Source organism: Ursus arctos, unplaced genomic scaffold (assembly GCF_023065955.2).
Source record: "Ursus arctos isolate Adak ecotype North America unplaced genomic scaffold, UrsArc2.0 scaffold_4, whole genome shotgun sequence".
Lineage (NCBI taxonomy): Eukaryota > Metazoa > Chordata > Mammalia > Carnivora > Ursidae > Ursus > Ursus arctos.
The window spans coordinates 88989367-89009280 of record NW_026623056.1 but is presented as its reverse complement, the minus strand read 5'-3'; the positions used below and the strand labels follow the sequence as shown (position 1 = coordinate 89009280).

Genomic DNA, 19914 nt, shown 5'->3' with positions numbered 1-19914 from the left:
AATTAGAACAACTACAATAATACTGATGAGCACTGACTCACATTGGGGCGCCTGAGTGGCTCAGTCAGTTAAGTATCTGCCTTCAGCTCAGGTCGTGATCCCAGAATCCTGGGATCGAGCCCTGCGTCAGGCTCCCTGCTCAGTGGGAAGCCTGCTTCCCCCTCTCCTCTGTTCGTGCTCTCTCTCTCTCTCTGTCTCTCTCAAATAAATTAAATCTTTAAAAAATATATTTTAAACATTAATGAACAGCTAACAATTATAATACCTAATACTTAAAACAACTATAATATTCAGTAACCATATGTAATAATTATAAAATTAACTAACAATTATAATATGTTAAGCACTGTTTGAGTACGGGACACCATGCGAGGCGCTCAGTGTTTATTTCCTAAATCCTCATGGTGACACCATGAGAAGAATACTACTCTTATCCTCATTTTACAGAAAAGGAAATTGAGGCTTAGCAAGGTGAAATAACTTTCCCAAGGTCAAATAGTTCCTAGTGACAACAAAACATTTGCTTAGGGAAGCAGAATTCAGGTGGCTTTTCCAAGATCCTGGAATGAACAGTGCCCCTCCAGACCCTCCAAAGTTAACTCAGTCATACACCCGAACTTCAAGAATGTAAGACATCAAATCATCCTAAGAGCTCCACGAGTGCATTCACCGTCTCTGGAGGCTGCATAGGGCACTCGCATCTGGCCTACAGAGCATGCAGTAGGTTGGTCGGTGGTAAAAGTTTCCGTCAATGAGCGTCAACAGCATATTGAAAGCCCACCAAAGCCATTTTTGTCAATAAAAATAATTTTTTTTATCCAATAATCCAAAAATGTGCTCTTTGTGGATCAACTAAAAGTTTTGAGGTCATCAGCAGCCACAAAAGATGTTGCGGTTTTACATCTGGAATTTTTCCTCCTCTGTTTCTGTTAAAAGATGCTCCACAGATACTAAGCCGTTGCTGATGGGTTGTGCTCAGAGGGACAACCAGCCTGTTCTCTCTTGTTCTCTTCTTGCCCTCTGGAAACTGCGCGAACTTTCAGGGCTGTGGGTAGGGGCATTCAAGAGCCAGCGTTGGGGCTGCTCCCGGCCAGCTGCTGGCCGAGGGTATCATCCCTGGCTGAGTGAAATCCAAGCTGCAGGATGGCCCAGGAACTAGATATAAAAGGAAACAGCCCCCCTTGCCGGTGTCCAACCCTCGGGACTGATGAAACGGCTTCCTCCCCAGAACCCCCTAAAGTCTCAAACGCTCACAGAAATGTCAGTCTCCTACAGACACCGCAGGTTCAAGCCTAAAATCAAAGCCTGAATCATTGCCAAGGAGAAGTGGCTCCTTCAGCTACCCTCGTAGGCAGGTCTATCCTGCACAGAATGGAGGCAGCAACTGGAGGGGTGATTCTGAGCATGGTCCCAGGGAAAAGGGACGCAGTGCTAAGGGGTGGGCTCCTAGTACCTATTTTTGGCCTGTTTGAATTCCTAGAGCATTTAAAACTGTGGCCTTAGAGACGTTTGCTCTTGTCACTGTGACATCATTTTCCCCAAATAATACTATTACACATGCTAACTTTACACTTTTGGTATAGTTACAGCTCACACGCAAGTACAATTGACCCTTGAACAACACAACTAAACTGCACAGGTCCACCTACATGCAGATTTTTTTCTGTAACTACAGAGAGAACTGTAAGTGTATTTTCCCTTTCTTACGATTTTCTTAATAACATTTTCTTTTCTCTAGTTTATTGTAAGAATACAGTTTATAATACATATAACATACAAACTATGTGTCAATCGACTGTTTATGTTGTCAGTAAGCCTTCTGGTCAACAGTAGGCCATTAGTGAAGTTTTGGGGAGTCAAAAGTTATACATGGATTTTCGACTGTGCAGGTGTGAGTGCCCCTAACTCTCCCACCTCCGCACCCCCTCCCACCCCGCATTGTTCAAGGGTCAACTGTAATTACACCCAGGAGTCATTTTGGTAATCTGGTTCATCACACCCTCCAAATATTGTTACACAAAGTGTCATTTATTTGCAACTTTAGTCTAAATCTTACAAAAAGATTGGCAGAAACACTCCACCAAAAAAAAAAAAAAGCCTTTGATTCTATAATATATTCGAACACAACGCGACACAAATCACATGTTAAAAATTCTAGTATCAAACACGCCCCCTTCCTGGATTCCCTTTTATGCCCAGCTAGCCCGGATCCCTCATTTTCCACACTTCTTCCACACGGTTAAAGCAAGCGCAGAAAGCAAAGGCACGGAGGCTTACTGCGGAGCCACGGCTGACTTACACACCCCGCACAAGAGAAACTTCAGGCCAACGCTGGGCCAGACCCCCTGCTTCTACTTCCCAGTGTGGGTTACTCAGAAAACCCGACAGGAAGAAAAGCCCCACCGATTCCAGCAGACACCTACCGCTATGGACCCAGAAGATGTGGCAACAAACACTTTGATAACCATTTTGACAGTCGGAAAGAGGGCTCCCCCCAACACACCCCCGTGAGGGAACGCGACGCTGGACGGATCCCGACCGCGGCGCGGGGCGGGCAGGTAGCAGGTGCCAGGTAGCAGCAGGTGCAGGTGCCAGGTGCGAGCTGGCGGCCGCCCAGCGCCGTCTGAACCCCGGCGCCTCCCGCCGCAACTTAAGCGCTGCGCCCGGCAGCAGCGGCGCGGGTGGCGCGGGCTGTCCCCGCCATTGGCCGGGGCGACAGGGGATCCGCCAAGCCAAGAGCGGATTGGTCGCTAAAAGCAGCCACTGACTTGAAACGCCCGACAACAGCCCCTAAAAGGCCAGGCTGCGCCGCGCACCAATCAGGCCGCCGCGCACGCACAGACGCCTGCGGGCGGCAGCCGAGCGTCTGGGGCTGGAAAAGCCCAGAAGACGCCAGCTCCGTCCCCGAGGGCGCTGTGCTTGCGAGGCTTGCGGCAAACGGACCTCAAGGGACCAACAGCCACACAGGCCTTGAAATAAGCAAAGTCTTCCTGCCTTTCACGTTCATCCGGCCGGTTACAAAAATTCGGTGAACTCTTATACAACGGACGCCTTTAGGCGTGGCCCGCTGCCAGTTTTCTCCCTTGACCACCTGTTGCCCCTAAAGAACAGAAGCTGACAGGCCGCAGACGTGTAAGGTTTCACGGACATCCCGACACGGCAGGGCGGCAGAGGCGGGCTGTCAGCAGGGATGAGTTCGACGAGCGAAATGTCTTCACTATCTCAGAGACGTGGGGAGAAAATAAATGTGTGTAACGGTCTCTCTCCGTCTTAGGTAGATAATTAAATCGAGCAAAAAGCCCAAATGCTATCGCTCAATTTTTCGGATGGGCTTCCAAAATCCAGCTCAAGGACACAGGAGGCAAAGTCACCAGGGGGTATTCAGTCCTCTTAGATAACTGAGACTCAACTCTTCTCTCCCTCTCTCTCTCTTTTATTAAGTCCCCTGCTACTCCGTGAGGAGGTGGTTACTGGCATGCTGGAGCAGGGAGGGGTCTGGAGGCCTTCTTTACCTGCCCCTTCACCAGAGTCCCGGGGGCCTGGAGGCCTGCTCCCCTCCCCTAGGACAGGCACCTTTGGCGAGAAAGGACGCCCATCCCTGCAACCCAGCTCAAATTCATTTACATCAGAACGAATGATTGAGATGACTGGTGTTTAACTTAGAGCCTCACTATGTAAAGTTTGCTTCCCAAATTAGGCCCTTGGTGAAGATGATGAATGGCTCCCCAAATTTAAGTCATTAGCATTGTAAATTTTATTTTCAAGCCCACCAAAGATTATAGGTCACTTGTGTTCTTCTTTCCTGTTTTTTTCAAAATCATGAAGTATGTCCTATTTTTGTCAAACTATTTTTTCAACACCTTAGTCTCAAATTCTCCCACATAAGCAAGCCATTCTTCTCCAAATACAACTGCAGAGAGTAATAAACTATGCATATTTCTCAATGATTTTGTAAATCAGTAACATAAACTACAGCTGAGGCTCACGTGCCCTAGAGAACATACAACGGCTGCTCATATAGGGCAACGTGCCCCTCCATCCGCATGACCTGGGAGGGAGAATAGCCCGCTTGAAGTAAGAGCTAACCATTTTTAAGTGTTGCCACGCACCAGATCTGCTCTAAGTGCTTGGCATAAACTACTCCGTTAATCTGCACAACACTAACACTGGGTTCTACTCCTATCCCTCCTCGAGGATGAGGACAGGAAATGGTGCATCCAAGACATGCACCCCACAAACCCACACCAGAAAAACTCCTGACACACTACCCTCGAATTCCTCGTGTGCCCTCTTTACACTATGGATTATTTTTAGAAGTTTATCCTTTTAATAATGACCATGAAAATGTACAAATTAGAAACTTGAAAACTCCAGCTGAAAGATCTTTTCATTTATGACAGTGACGCCAATAAACTTCAAGATAATTAATAGGAATACCAAACACTCTAAGCGAGTCTTAAGAGAAAGCTCAACAAATCTCTGCCTTAGAAAATTCACTTCAGGGACGCCTGGGTGGCGCAGTCAGTCGGTTACATGTCTGCCTTCGGCTCAGGTCATGATCCCGGGGTCCTGGGATTGAACCCCACATCATCGGGCTCCTTGCTCAACAGGGGAGCCTGCTTGTCCCTCTGCCTGCTACTGCCCTGCTTGTGCTCACTCTCTCTCTGGCAAATAAATAAATAAAATCTTAAAAAAAGAAAAAAGAAAAGAAAATTCACTTAAAAAATAAGCTGTCTGCTCCACTGAAGAGGCAGAAGGCTTATCATTTCACATCCCTAGTCAATTGAAGCTAAGTGAAATAACAATACTTATTTTGTTAAAGAATTTTTTTCAGCTTTATTGAGATATAATTGACAGGTAAAATCCTAAGATAGCTAAAGTGTGCATGGTGGTGACCTGAGGCACATACACTCTATGAAAGAAAGATTTCGTCTAATTTTAATGATAAAAGTGTGAGGTATGGACTCCAAACTTGGCAGAGGTCCTCAGCTGATCTTACAATAAATGATACCAGATGCTTTGTTTTGCTTTATGTAACATGATAGCTAACCTAAAACGAGAAATAAAGGCGTATTTGTATTATGCAGAATGACAGTGGTGACCATCAGAGTAACAGTAGTGACTTGAATAGTGTCTCCCCTCAAAAATTCATGTCCACCCTAAACTTCAGAATGTGACCTTATTTGGAAACAGGATCTTTGCAGATGAAATTGGTTGAGGATCTTAAAATGAAATCATCCTGGATTTCAGGTGGGCCCTCAGCCCAATCACTGATGTCCTTACAAGAAGAGAAGGCACAGAGAGAGAGACAGAGAAAACACCGTGGGAAGACAGGGCTGCAGAGACAGGAGTGATGCTGCCACGAGCCAAGGAACATGGGGAGCCAGCGAGGCAAGGCAGGATTCTTCCCGGGAGCTTTCGGAGGGAGCGTGGCCCTGCCCACACCTCTGCTTCAGACCCTGCCTCCAGAAATGTGGGCGAGTACGTTTCTGTTGTTTAGAGCCACTGGGCCTGTGGTGATTTGTTACAGTAGCCTTAACCAAACTAATACAGAGAAATAAAGGCATATGTTACCATGTAGCAGAATCCCTAAAGGCATTTCTTCAGCTTTTACTGAGTCTCTCCCCTTCCATAACACACATGGATCCCAATGGAAAAGAAACGCCTTTCAAAGGCAGAAACAAAGTCTATAGACTGAGAACAGCTAGCAAAGAAGAAGAGAGACCACTCGGATGGGAAAGGAGGCTCTGAGAGACCTCCATCTTTCAGATTCCTCCAGTCCTGAGTACCAGGGCTGGGATGTTCACTGAATAATAAGCTGCCACTTTTGTTACTGTCCTAGGAACACCACCAGCCATAAAGCAGGCATCTTTCCATGAATGTCAAGTCTAGGGTGACACCTCTCTGCTGTATGTCCCCCTAGAGATGCTACCCAGCTCACCACCAACAAAAAGCGCCACTACCCACCTTCTAGGAATAACGCACCACCTAAAGTTGAAGAAACACAGCCCACCGAAATTAGAGTGGGCGCTAACAGCACAGGAAGGAAGGGGTGTTGACGTGAAAGGAAAGCCTTGCCCCCTCCTCACCCCTAAAAGACTAGATCTAAACAGAGTCGGTTTGAAAATGCCCCCTACCCCTACTACAGAAAATCCAAATCAAAAACCACAGATGGAAAATGTGATCAGTCTGACTCTACACAGATATCAAAGTACACTGTAAACAAAATTTAAAAGTATTTGACAAACTGGGAAAAATGTTTACAACATATACCACAGACCAAGTTTTCATATAGCAGACCTGAGTTTCACAGAACAGCAAAAGCTCTACAAAGATGGACACCGAGTGAAAAATGGGCAAAAGGCAGGAAAAAGCAAATGGCAAAGTAGAAATGGTTACTAAAACTATCCTTCCTAGCAAAGATGTGAATAAAATCAAAGTAAAGGGGGCGCCTGGGTGGCACAGCGGTTAAGCGTCTGCCTTCCGCTCAGGGCGTGATCCCTGCGTTCTGTGATCGATGGAGCCCCACATCAGGCTCCCTGCTGGGAGACTGCTTCTTCCTCTCCCTCTCCCCCTGCTTGTGTTCCCTCTCTCGCTGGCTGTCTCTCTCTCAATGTCAAATAAATAAATAAAATCTTAAAAAAAAGAAAGAAAGAAAGAAAGAAAGAAAGAAAGAAAGAAAGAAAGAAAGAAAGAAAGAAAGAAAAAGAAATTAAAAAGATTATCCCTAATGTGGGTTAAGGATTGGGAGACAGTTGCATGGAAGGCTAACTTTCATACACCTTCAGAAAGCCTCAAAGTAGGCATTTCCTTTGATCCTTCAATTTCACAGGTAGGATTTATTCTAAGGAGTCAGGGGTGACCTCTGCTAACCTTAAACATAAAATTGTCAGCTATTTTGCCAGTAAATGGGTTTAGTCGGGAATAACAAAGAATTGGAACTTGCAGCATGTGAACTATGGCAAAACCTTAGGCATACCCAACAAAGGAAAGGAACATGATTTTATGGAGAAGGAAGAAGTTGGGAGGGATTCAAAAGTCCATCTGAGGAAAGCAAGAGTTCAGGGTGATGACTTTCTCATTGACTGAATTGCAGGGGTGGCCGGTTTCTTGTAAGAGATGTAACGCATATCTCTCCCTGTTGGGCCCATAATTGATGGTTCTTTCCTGCTGACACTCTTCTGTTGGGGAGTCTGTAACTGACACCTCTGTTGGAGCCTGCAGTTGAGTTGAGCGGTAAGGGGTCCCCCTTCTAGCCTCAGACCTACTCTAGCGATGTTTCCCTTTATTAATTTTCACACCTCAAAGACTCACTTATAGGGATATTCAACATGGCATTAATACGATGGGGGGAGGGGAAGGCGGGGAGGAAGAGAATATAAATGTTCCTTAATTCTGCCTATGCAGTCAGTTAAAATTCCTATGTAATCATTAAAAATCACCTGCAATTCCATCATCTAGGTGATTTTTAATTTTCTTCGTACTTTCCTGTACATTCTAAATTCTCTACTACCAACATACATTGCTTTGGGATCAGATTTTCTTTCACAAAGAAATTCATCTTTATAAAGAGAGGTCAACAGGAGTGCTCTGCTCTCTGTCCACTTCTCCTCCAAGCAGAGACGAGCCTACGCCTGCCTACACCGCCCACAAAGGCCCACCCCCTTCCCACAGAATCTTGCGTCTACACCAGCCTGCCCGGGTCCGCTTCTTTCCCTGACTGCCCTACCGCGAACCTGGGACGCTCTGCTCTGGGTTTAAGCACCTCCCGGCAGGGAACCGCACATGCGCATTGGACTCGGATTCAAAACACCAGTACTGGGCGAGTGCGACCGAGAACGTGAAGGGACAGCTGCACTGCCGCGGGATCCGTTCGTTCGCCCCAAACGCGGCCAGAGCGAAGGTGGAAGCCCCGAGCGTGCAGGAGAGGCGGTGGGAGATCACGGTATCGAAGTTTCTGCACTCACCTCACCAGTGCGCAAGCGCGCGGACCTCGCGGTCCCGCCCCGGCTCAGCCAGTCCCAGGAGGCGCCGCGCGCGGGTTTCCAGGGCGACGCGCCGGAGCCCGGAGGCCGCGGGATTGGCGCTGCGGCTGGAGCCGCGCGGAGCAGGTAACGGCCCGGCCCGGCCCCAGCCAGAGCCTCCTGCTCAAGTCTCCGGGCCTTCCGGTGCCGCCGGTCACTCAGCCCTGGCCCCTGCCCGGCTCGGGCCGCGCCGCCTCGCTCTTACTGGAGTTGGTAACGTAGCCGGGCGGCCGGCCGCCTCCTACCGCAGAGCGTGCCCTCCCGGCCCGGACAGGGGGCCTGCGCCCTCGCCCGCCCTAGCCGCGCCGCCGGGGCCCCCTCCGCACGCGGCCTGGCCGCCGGGGCGTTCGGGCAGGGGCGGCCCCGACGGGCCTGGGGACCCGCGGCCGCCCGGCGCCGCCGTCAGCCCCGCCTCCCACCCGCGGGCTGTGGCCAATACTTGGTTCAAGCGTGAATCTGATGCTTTGAGGTTCGCGTCTACCTACCGACTTTAGCTTTGTTTTGCTTTTTTTCTTAAAACCTTAGCGCTGACGTTTCCTTATCCCCAGCCCGTGGAAATGTGAATTCTTTGAAATTTCTGCACTGTGTTCCTCGCTCGCTCGCTCAGCCTTAGAGCTCTTTGTCCACAGTTTCCCCCTCGCGCTGTATCTTTTCCTTGCCTCCCTTGTGCCAACAGGTGACTTTCTTAAGATCGGTGTTCCTCTGCTGAACAAGACCGTGAACGTTTTTTCTATCTACACTCGCTCCCTGGATGAATTCATCCAGTCTCATAGGCTCAAAACTCTTCTAAACGCCAACGAGCCCCAAAAGTGTCTCCAGCCCTGACCCTCCCCCAGAACCTCAGACCCGTGTACTCAGCGGCCTGCCCACATCTCATACTTGGATGTCTAAGGCACGTCCTGACATTCCGTCCAGCCTGTTCTTGCCACACTTTGACCCACCCCGTTACTGGAAGCCCTTCTCGCGGTTGTCCTGGCCTTGAGGTCCTCCTTGACTCCTGTTTTTCTCCTCCCCACATTCAGTCTGTCAACACATCCTTCATATCGTACCCTGAGTAGATGCACAATCCCACCTCTTCTGCCAGCCCCCACTATCTGCCACTTCTGCCAACCCCCTGGACCACCCCGGTCCAGGCCACCATCATCTCCTGCCTGGATAATTTCCGTAGCCTGCCAATTGGAATGTGGACAGTCTTACCCTGTGTTCCCTTTCTCTGTCATTTCAGGTGAATCAGGTTTTCTTTAAAGGATATGAGTTTCATAGTTTACAGAGATAAAGATTATTTGTAGTGCCTATTTTGAAGATTGCAGCTTTTAAACAGGTAGCCAAAGCTACATAAACACCCTAGTGTTAAGCTAAAAATGGAAAGATGCCCCTTAGCTTTCTTGGGTATATGATTGTGTCCCTGGGTAGAACTTTGACAAGACCTTTAAAACCGTACAGAAAGAGTAAAAGAATCCAGAGCCTCCTTTCAAGTGAGAAAAAAAAGACATGTAGGAATTTAGGTTCTGTTTATTCCCTCTCTTTGGTTTTTGGTTTTTTAGAGAAGCACGGAAAGAGGCAAATTGAAATGGAGTCATGTGATCATCCCAGTGTTGGTCAATCCGATAGTGAGTGCCTGGGCACTGGTACTCCAGTCAGTCAGTCCCAGAGTGATGCAGGGATTAATGGACAGGTCCTTGCCCTCTGGGAACTAACGTCCCCCACGCAGCTGTACCCTGCCAGTCGCAAACCCCCAGCTCCCATTGTTTCTTTTTCCGTCAGGTGAGACCCCAGTTAACCAAAGTAGCATAGTAGGATCTCTGCAACTTGTGGAGGGGCTATAGGATATTGCCGATCATAAACCTCCACTTCACTCAGATTTGATCTCACACCTCCCCCTCGTGTAGTCACTTCCTAGAGACACGGAAAGCTATCGAATGGGAATCTCCTCAAGCTCCAGCTAGCACAACTGCAGGCCTTACCTGCAGCCGTCCCCATGTTATCCCTCCTATCCAAGGCCACCCCTCCCTGTGCTTTGGATCTCATCCCCACCTACTTGTCATAAACCTTACCCTCTCCCTATCCGCTGTCACCTGTTCCATCTCAACTGGCTCTTTCCCTTGGCTTTTAAACATGCTCCATTGTCCCATCACAAAAGAAAGAGAAAAAAATCTCCCTTGACCCCATGTTCCCCTTCATTTTCCAGCTATTGCTCAATCTCTCGTTCCCGTCAACAGGCAAATGTTTTTCTTAAGAATTGCCATCTTCCATGCATCCATTCCTTGTGTCTCATCCCCTGGCCCTCTCTAGTCTGCCTTCCACCCTCATCTCTACTAAAACAAAAACCACTGATCAGGCATTTCCAGGCCTCATCTTGCTCAGTCTCTTGGCAGCATTTAAATTTGACACTGCTGCTCCCAACTCTTGAAATGCTGTCTTCCCTTGGCTTCTGTGCCCCCATCCACCCCACCTCTTTCTGCTCTTGCTGCCACCGTGCTGGCTCACTCTCCTTTTCTGGGCCCCTTAATATTGCAGTTCCTCAAAGCTTAGTTTGTTCTCATCACGTTCTCTCCCCATGCCCCCCGTATTCTGACATTAGGCACAAATCCAGACCCACCATCTTTGTGCTCTGGACTCCCAACTTTATCTCTCCAGCTTGACCCTCTTTTCTGAGCTGATCCATATGTCCAGCTAGCAGAATGGCCTTGCCCCTTAATACCTCTCAGACACCAACTGTGTGTGCAGAAGACCAGTCTCCCACCACCCCCTGCCAGCTGGCACCTCTTCTCTTGGCAGCTAGGGTTCCTCCTTGACCTTTTCCCTCACCCCAACATCCAGCAGGTCACCAAGCCCTGGTGACATTGCCTCCTGTGCATCTTTCACTTCTCTTAATTGCCACTGGCACCTTAGTCCAAGCTGCCATCTTTTTTCTCCAGCATTCTGAAATCCTGTCCTCTGGCTTTTCTCTATTCTGTTCTCCATACTGCAGCCCAAGTAACCTTCAGGAAGCAGAGCAAATTATGTTATCTCTTCCCCAGCCTCCCCCTTTTGCTCACTGTTAGCTCCCCATTGCTCTTGGATTAATGACCCAAATCATAAACCTGCCGTCCTGTGACCTTGCAGCTGCTCACCCCCACCTATCTCTGGAGACTCATTGGGGACCCCTGGGACCCAGCCACATGCGCCTCATCTGCCCACCAGGCCGTGGAACTGTCTTCTCTTTCTGTCTGCAGTACTTCCGTCCTACCCTCCATTCTTTTTTGTGTGGTTAGTTCCCAGTGACCTGTCATATCTCCGCTGAGATGGCCCTTCTGTAGAACTTCCAAGGTCACCATCTAGATCAGGTTTCTTTGTCATATGTTTGCAGAATTTTATCTCTTTCCTCTAAAACACTTAGAACAGTCACTGTTGTGATTACTTTATGACCAGCATATAAGCTCCATGAAAAGAGAAGCATTTGTTTGTGTTCATGACGTCCCTCCATACCTCATATTGTTCCTGGCACACAGAAAGCTCTCAAATACACGTTGAAAGAATGAATGAAATGAACATTTTAATGTGTAAGATAAATCAAAAGTAGGGTATTTTAGTACAATTTATTAAAATAGAGTAAAACTAGTAAAAAATAATCAGGTCAACACTGAAAATTAAAAAGAAACGTGGCAGTGCCTAGGAGGGGGAGCTGAAAATGCACGCTTCCAGAAATGTAGCTGTAAACTCATTCGTTTTTGTTGGCGTCACGCAGTACATTGCACTTGCCACCACTAGGTGGAAGTAGAGAGGCGCAGTTTCTCCTTTCCCATCCTGAAGGCACTTCTTTGGAATACTCAGTCTGCGAATGAATTCAAGGATTTTGTTAAAAATAAATGAAATATATCAAGTTGTTAAATGACCAAACCTACATCACTTGTCTGTAACCATCCAAACACTGAACGTGGCACATTTTCATATTCTCCGATAAAGCTTGAACTTTGATGTATGTCTATATAGGTATATTTAATTATGGATTTTCGTGCTGCCCCGGCCCTTAGACGTCACCGGGCGCAATTAGCTAACGTCGGACGTGGAGCAGTTGAGGTCAGACAGCTAGCTGTGCTGACAGAGCTGGCGCTATAACTCCTGTATCTGGCCATGCATGCCTTTTCTTTTCTTTTATAGCAGACTCCCGCTCTTCTTAAGCAGTGTTAATTCTTAAACTTCCTTTCTTCAATATTAGAATGACCAAATTTCTGAAGCAAAACATTGAGACACATAGTCTTAAAAGTGGGTGCGATGTTTGAAATAGCTTTTTTGAAAGCCCTTAAGATAGGTGATCATCTCACCGACATGAAACTATTTTTATAAGCTGAAGGAAGAGCTTTTCTATTCATTTAATATTCTGCTTTATTTTGTGTCGAAGAGTCTGTGTTAAAGAGTTCTGTTGAAGAGCTCAGGCCTTCCCTTGTTCTGTAGGAAGACCCTCACCCTGGACCCAGCTGCCAATTTCTCATGACCTGGCTGTGGCCATGTTCCTGGCCGGAAGACCGATGAAATGACCCTGTGTCTTTCTCAGGCCCAGGGAGGCACGTGCGGTCTACCTGTCGCATCACAGGGAATGTGAACCTTGGTGACCTGGTCAGGGTGGTATCTGCCAGGTTTCTCTACAAGGTCACCATCTTCCCCTTCCTCTTTGATTAGTAGGATGTCAAATTCTGTTCCTTATCAGTCTGACACTTACTGGCCTTTATTGACATCCATTGACAACTCCTGCCTGTCTCAGCTACCTCTGTGATAGTGGTCAAATCGTCATCCTCTAGTCCCACCACTCCTTGTTCGCTTATTAGTTGTCATCCTACCGAAAGGAAGAGCTTTCTCTTCTTTCCTCATCTCTTTAATTATTCATTATCTCAGGACGGACTCATGGATTCCTACTTTATTTTAGTAGGTTGTCATCTTGTATCTTCATTCATTTGGATGCTCAAATTGTCCTAGATTTGACCAGCGAGAACTTCGTTAAGCTGCCTTCTGTGTCCTTTGACACATACCAGCCTTATCTGGTACTTTCCATACCCCAGGCTGGGAGTCACACATTCCTCCAAGGAACCTGATTCTCCTTAATGGAGAAGGGTATTTTAGTGGAGGTTGGTGCTCAGTGTGCTCATTGTTACTCAGGGACCATTGCTTCTAGGCCCTCTCAGGGAGCAGAGTTAGGAAAAATACAGACATACACAGAGATCTATAACTGTTTCTGTATCCATGTGTATGTGTATTTTTAACCCAATATTCCTGTTCAGCACCTCAGGGTTTTTCCATGTGAGTAAAACTCTTGCAGGTGGAAAGAAACTTGGCCTCATGATTCTAAATATTATTCCACACTTAACTTCTTTGGTCTGTGTAGTTAATTTCTCGACCTTGCCAGCTGCCTGTCAGCCCCTCCCCACATCTTCTCCACCATCCGCCGCCCCCCACTGCTGCCCTGCCACCCTGCTTTCTTAGCCTCCAGACACGCCTGCACCAAAGCCTCTGCACAAGGGTCAGCCTTCTTGCTTTTTAAAATTGTCCATCCTGAATGCTGGTGAGAGTCCACTGTCTTCTCCAGTTTTTCCAAAGCCAGCAGTCCCACCACCTCCACAGAGTTGGTCATGTTTCTCTTCGATGTAGCCCAGGTGAGCTTAGGCAAGATGGTTTCTGGGAGCATAAGTTACTTCCTCCTCAGCATTTGAGTTCCCCCTCCTCTTTGACTTTTTGCAATTTGTGATAGTGCATTTGATTTATTTATTTATTTTAAAGATTTTATTTATTTATTCGACAGAGACAGAGACAGCCAGCGAGAGAGGGAACACAAGCAGGGGGAGTGGGAGAGGAAGAAGCAGGCTCATAGCGGAGGAGCCTGATGTGGGGCTCGATCCCACAACGCCGGGATCACGCCCTGAGCCGAAGGCAGACGCTTAACCGCTGTGCCACCCAGGCGCCCCAGTGCATTTGATTTATATTCTAATAGCCTTCTCTTAGTCTCATTTTGATTCCTGATGTTTTTCCAGATAATCTGTATTAGTCTCCCGTGTCTGCTATAACAAACACAAACTCAGTGGCTTAAAACAACACAAATCTACTCTCTTACAGTTCTGGATTTCAGAGTCTGAAATGAGTAAAATGAAGGTGTCAGCAGGGCTGGTTCCTTCTGGAGGCCCCAGAAGAGAATCCATTCCCTGGCCTTTTCCAGCTTCTAGAGAAGCCCGTATGTGGCCTGTGACCCCTTCCTCCATCTTCAAAGCCAGCAGCAAAGCGTCTTGTTCTGACTCTGCTTCCTGCATCACACTGTGTCTTCTGACCAGCTCTTCCGGGGTCTCCACCCCCCACAGGCCTTTGGGTTTACATCAGGCCCACATGGGGAATCTCCCCACCTCAGAGACCTTCACCTGATCACTGCAAAGTCCCTTTTACTATACAAAGACGTTCTGGGCACAGGGTCTAGGGATTCATGGGTTCTGGGGATTAGGACATCCTTGGGGTGGCCTGGGTGCCTTATTCAGCCTACACGGTACCGAATGCAAGTCTTATATCTTAAAAATGGGATTTTAACTCCTTTCATTATGGCAGGTGATGAGCAACCTACAGATATTGATTAGAAAATGACCATCTCAGGGCACCTGGGTGTTGCAGTTGGTTAAGTGTCCAACTCTTGGTTTCGGCTCATGGCGTGATCTCAGGGTCCTGGGATCAAGCCCCATGTTGAACTCTTCTTCAGCATGGAGTCTGCTTGAGATTCTCCCTCTCCCTTTGCCCCTCCCCCCATGCTCTGTCTCTTTCTCTAAAAAAAAAATAAATCTCTAAAAAGAAAAGAAAATTAACATCTCTTAGGGGTTTTTACATATCCATACATGCAGAGATGTATTTCATTCTTTTATGTTTTACACTATGCATTAGCAGTATTATTATTAATCATAGTTATAATGATACATTATCCAATCCTTTAATTTTTGGCATACTGATGGATTAAACTGGACTCTAATAGTTTTCATTGCATTTTATTAATTAATTGAACATCTTTTTTTAAGATTTTATTTGTTATTTGGGAGAGAGAGAGCATGAGCAGGGGAAGGTGCAGAGGGAGACACAGGCTCCCCGCTCAACAGGGAGCCTGATGCAGGGCTCAGTCCCAGGACCCTGAGATCATGACCCAAGCCAAAGGCAGACACTTAACCCACTGAGCCACCCAGGTGCCCCTAATTGGACATCTCTTTATATGTTCCTCGGTTGTCTGGGTTTCTGCATTGTGCTTATTCTGTAATGTGTTCATATACTTTGCCCGTTTTACTAATGCATTATTATTACACTTCTTTGTAAATTAAGGAAATTAGCTCTTTGTCCTATGTCTTGAAAATAGTTTTCATATTTTCTATGTGCCTTTCAACTTTGTGATTTTTTTTTTTTTTTTTGGTTGTATGGAAGCTTTAAGTTTTTGTGCAGCTGTTTTTATTATGTCCTTTGGTGGTTTCTTTGTTTCCAACATTTACATTTCTACTCCATCTAATACTTCCTTTAGTGTAAGGAGTGCAATAAGGATTTGTTTTTGGTTTGGTTTCCAGATGTCTAGCCCATCTACCCTCCCATCATTTATTAAATGTCCACTTTTCTCCACCTTTCTCTTACACTGGAATTCACTACGTACGTGCTTCTGTCTCTGAACTCTATTCCGGTACTTGGCTCTGTCTCTTCAAGCACTGGAATCAGGCTGTTTTAGTGCCTGTTGCCGCCTTTTTTTTTTTTTTTTTTTTTTTAAGATTTTGTTTATTTATTTGACAGAGAGAGGCAGCGAGAGAGGGAACACAAGCAGGGGGAGTGGGAGAAGCAGGCTTCTCGCTGAACAGGGAGCCTGATGCGGGGCTCGATCCCAGAACGCTGGGATCATGACTTGAGCCGAAGGCAGATGCTTAACGACTGAACCACCCAGGCGCCCCTGCCTGTAGCCTTCTATCTCTGTGTCTGACAGAGGTCATCCCTCCCTGTCATTCTTGTTCAAAATTCTTTTGGCTCTCCCATATTTATTTTTCCATAAGAATTTAGTGTCATTTTGTCAAATTTCAAAAAAATTATTCTTGGCATTTTATTAGGACGATTTTGATTATGTAGATTAAAGTAGGGGAAATTTACAACTTTACCATCCAGGTCCTTATAAAAGAACACCATACGTCTGTCCACTTACATAAATCTTCTTTTAAGTTTTCTCTATATTATTTGTATTAAACCTGTATCAGATATTTTCAATTCTTAGCTGATACAGAGTGGAATATTTTTATCTCTTTTCTAAGTCATTTTCATTTGCATACAGAAAAGATTGATTGATTTTTATATCCATTTGGTAACTATAAAACTGTAATTTTTATTGATGCGCTTTATGTTATAGTGTTTTATAGGGTTTTGTAAGCGGACAATCATGCCATCTGCACATGATAATAATTTGCCTTTTCTTTCCGAATGTTTATACCTCTTATTTCTTTCTCACGTATAATTTCTTTGGCTACCGCCTCCAAAACAGTATTCATTAACCAAAGTGATAGTGGGCATCCTTACCTTAATCCTTGCTGCAATGTCAGTTAATGTTTCGCTCTTAAGCAGGAGGCTAGCTTTGAAGTGTGAGACGTGTATTTATCATGTTGGGAAAGCATTCATTTAGGGTACTTAGGGCATCTTAAGTTGGGTCAGGAGTCGTGAAAACTTTTGTCAGGAGTAATAGATATGGAGACCGGAATTAAGGAAGCATAGAAGCACCCTGACCATTAATTTATTTAATCAATATCTATTGAACACTTATTATTTCCTGGGAACTCTTCTGGGCGCTGAGGGTGTAGGAGTAGACAAAACAGTCAAAATACAGCAATTGTGAAGCACACGATTCAGTGGGGCTGTCAGGCAGCAGATAAGTAAGTATAATACGTGTTATATCAGATAATGAGTTGTGCTATGGGGAAAATAAAGTGGGAAAGGAAACAGCAAGCGTGGAAGTATACAGCAATCCATAAAAACATGAGTATACATAACTTAATACTGATAAAAAATTTTTAACTTATTCTTCTATGTAAATGTTTATTTGTGAGATCTTGACATTTTCCTTTTGTAATATTCTAGGTTTTTTTGAAATATATTCTTTCCTTAAAAAGAGACCAAAACATGTCAAAAAATACTGCCCTGGAAACCTCATAAATACTACAGTGTGAAGAACCCTCTGCTCAGAACATATAGTTGATCTTCATACATCTTAGGAACGTTTGCTAAAGGACAGCAGGTACGCGTTAATTCATTTTAAAACATTTTAGTATATTTTTTTTGGTCTGCTTTTGCACGAAAGCAGAATTGATGACCTTTCAATTGGTTTCAGAATGGTTCAAATGTATATCTTGATCTTAAACATTCTTCTTTCTAATTCTATAATTAAACGAACATGATATACAAATTTATTGTTCTTCTAGGCAGCCATACCTTTTCATGGTGCATTCCAGAAAAGCATATCATCAACTGCATTGCATTTTTTCCATTTAAACAGTGTTTTTAATTGTGGGTTTTATTCCTGAGTCATAACAACAAAGAAACCACTGTAAACCCTGTTACGATAGAAACAGTGCAATTATGCTTCGAGGGCAATCAAACAGGCACTTTTATACTATAGACACTAGTCAGTGTTCCAAATATAAATGTTGCCACAGTCTGAACTCTACACCACCATAGACTGGTATAACAGAAACTAGTCAGCTTGCTCTGTAGTAAGCATTAATGACATAGTTACTAACTACTTATTTTTAAATCCTTGAAGGCAGAAGTTTGCCTTCCTCATAACCCCAGTGCCTGGTAGATACTAAATAAATGCTCTTTGACTGAACATTTTAATCAGTTAGTTAATTATCTAAGAACATTAGATGCTTGGCCTAAGATCTAGATTTTTCAGTAATGCTCCACATAATCAAAAATCCATATGTGTGGAGCCTGCATACATTTTTAATTGACAACATGAGGTATTGCCTAGTTATATTAATACAAAGACACTCAAAAACAGTTTCATCAACTTAAAAGTGTATTTATAGACCTGATACTAGTCATCGACCCCATATTAGCAGAGGAGTGAGAAAACTGATGTTTAACAGACTGCGTATTCCAGAGAGCTGCTTAGTACCTGCATTCACAGTACGTCTCATTGCTGACTAGTAATAACAAAAATTGCACTTCATTTTACGTTGTCCATGATGGCTCTCAACATCCGTGTCATGAAAAAGAATGGAATTATCACAGGTGAACCAAAACAGACCCATATTCGGGTCCTATAGATAGAAACTGTAGAATAGTTCTGGGGTCCTGGGACTTCCAAAATTCTAAGAATGTTCTGTCTCTTTAGTGGTATCATTTATTTTAAGGTCAAGTAATTCTTTTGGTAGCAGAACCAGCCTGAGAAAATATATCTGAGTGTATTCATTATCTATGCCTGTGTAACAAATGACCCAAAAACTTAACAGCTTTAAACAATAGTGTGGTTGGCCACCACTCCAAAAACTATTTTGATAAGATCATGATTTGATTAAAATTAATGGATTAGAGATAGAGAAAATATGTCATTATATACATTTTTTTCAAAATTGAGTAAACATTCTAGAAAGCATCTGTTAACCTAAGTAAACTAATTTGTTAAGCATAAAATCCTGTTCTTCCATGTTCTACAAGATCACTGTTGATTTTGTAACCTCCTATGGTAGATTCACACCGAAGTTTTCTGTTCTGTAAGTCTCTCTCCAGTTTTCAAATGAACACTCACTGGCTGGAAAAACAACAACAAACGTTTATTATCCTGTGAGTCAGGAATCTGGGCACAGCTGGGTTCTTTGGCTCAGGATGTCTCTTAAGGCTGCAGTCAACCTGTCAGTTTGGGCTGCCGTAATACCCACACTCATGGGCGGGCAGGGGAGGAGTTCCAAGCTTCCAAACTCACTCAAGTGGTTGGTGGTAGGATTCTGTTTTCACAGCCTAGTCTCCTGAGGGCCTCAGTTCCTCACTAGCTGTTAACTTGAGGCCTCAGTCTCTTGCCATATGTGGTTCTCCATGGGTCTGCTTACAACATGGCAGTTGGCTTCCATCAATGTAAGCAAATGAGAGAAAAAGAGAGAGTGATTAAGACAGAAGTCAGAGCCTTTTAGTTACCTCATCTTGAAAGTGACATCTAGGGGCACCTCAGTGGCTCAGTCGGTTGAGCATCTCCCTTCAGCTCAGGTCATGATCCCAGGGTCCTGGGATCGAGCCCCACCTCGGGCTCCCTGCTCAGCGGGGAGTCTGCTTCTTCCTCTGCCCCTCCTCCTGCTAGTGCGCACGCTCTCTCTCTCTTTCTTTCTCAAATAAATAAAACCTTAAAGAAGAAAAAAAGAAAGAAAATGACATCTGAGTCACACTCAAGGGGAAGGGATTACACCAGGACATGGATACCAGGAAGTGGGAATCAGTGGGAGCCATCTTAGAAGCTACCATCCACACTGAGTACATTCCCAAGACAGCCTCAGAAACGTATGTGCTGACCCCCTTCTTCATCACTGGAGGCACTGGAATGCTCCAGTACTCTCTAGGGTAGGAAAAGTGACAATGTGGAGGAATCACCTGATAGTTTCCCCAGCTGAATGAATGTCCACAGTTAGGTGATCATTATCATTCAGTAGACAGCAGGAAGGGTGCTGCCTCTGCCCCTTGATAACCAGTGAAGAGGCCTTATAGTCTTCCAGATAGTGCCAGACCGCCCTTTCCTAAAACCAATACAGTACCAACTGAATCTAAGGGAGCTTGAAGTGGTTCTTAGAGAAGGACTCAGGAATAGAACTGGTTGGGGAAATTAAAGCATAACTTCTTTGTTCTAGCATATAGTTCCTGCTTGTACTGTACAAGGCAGATGTCCACTGCC

General features: G+C 45.4%; 1 protein-coding gene across 2 annotated transcripts in view; it reads right to left on the bottom strand.

The window, feature by feature from the left end:
• Positions 1 to 2676, bottom strand: part of SH3BGR (SH3 domain binding glutamate rich protein) — a 69318-nt gene extending 66642 nt beyond the window's left edge. The window contains exon 1 of one of the 2 annotated variants that reach the window (XM_057306789.1): positions 2424 to 2676. In XM_057306789.1, coding sequence (XP_057162772.1) covers positions 2424 to 2468 — 45 coding nt within the window. In that variant the 5' untranslated portion in view covers positions 2469 to 2676. The remainder of the gene's footprint in view (positions 1 to 2423) is intronic. The other variant, XM_044389255.3, reaches the window with a different exon arrangement.
• Positions 2677 to 19914: the final 17238 nt, after the last annotated feature.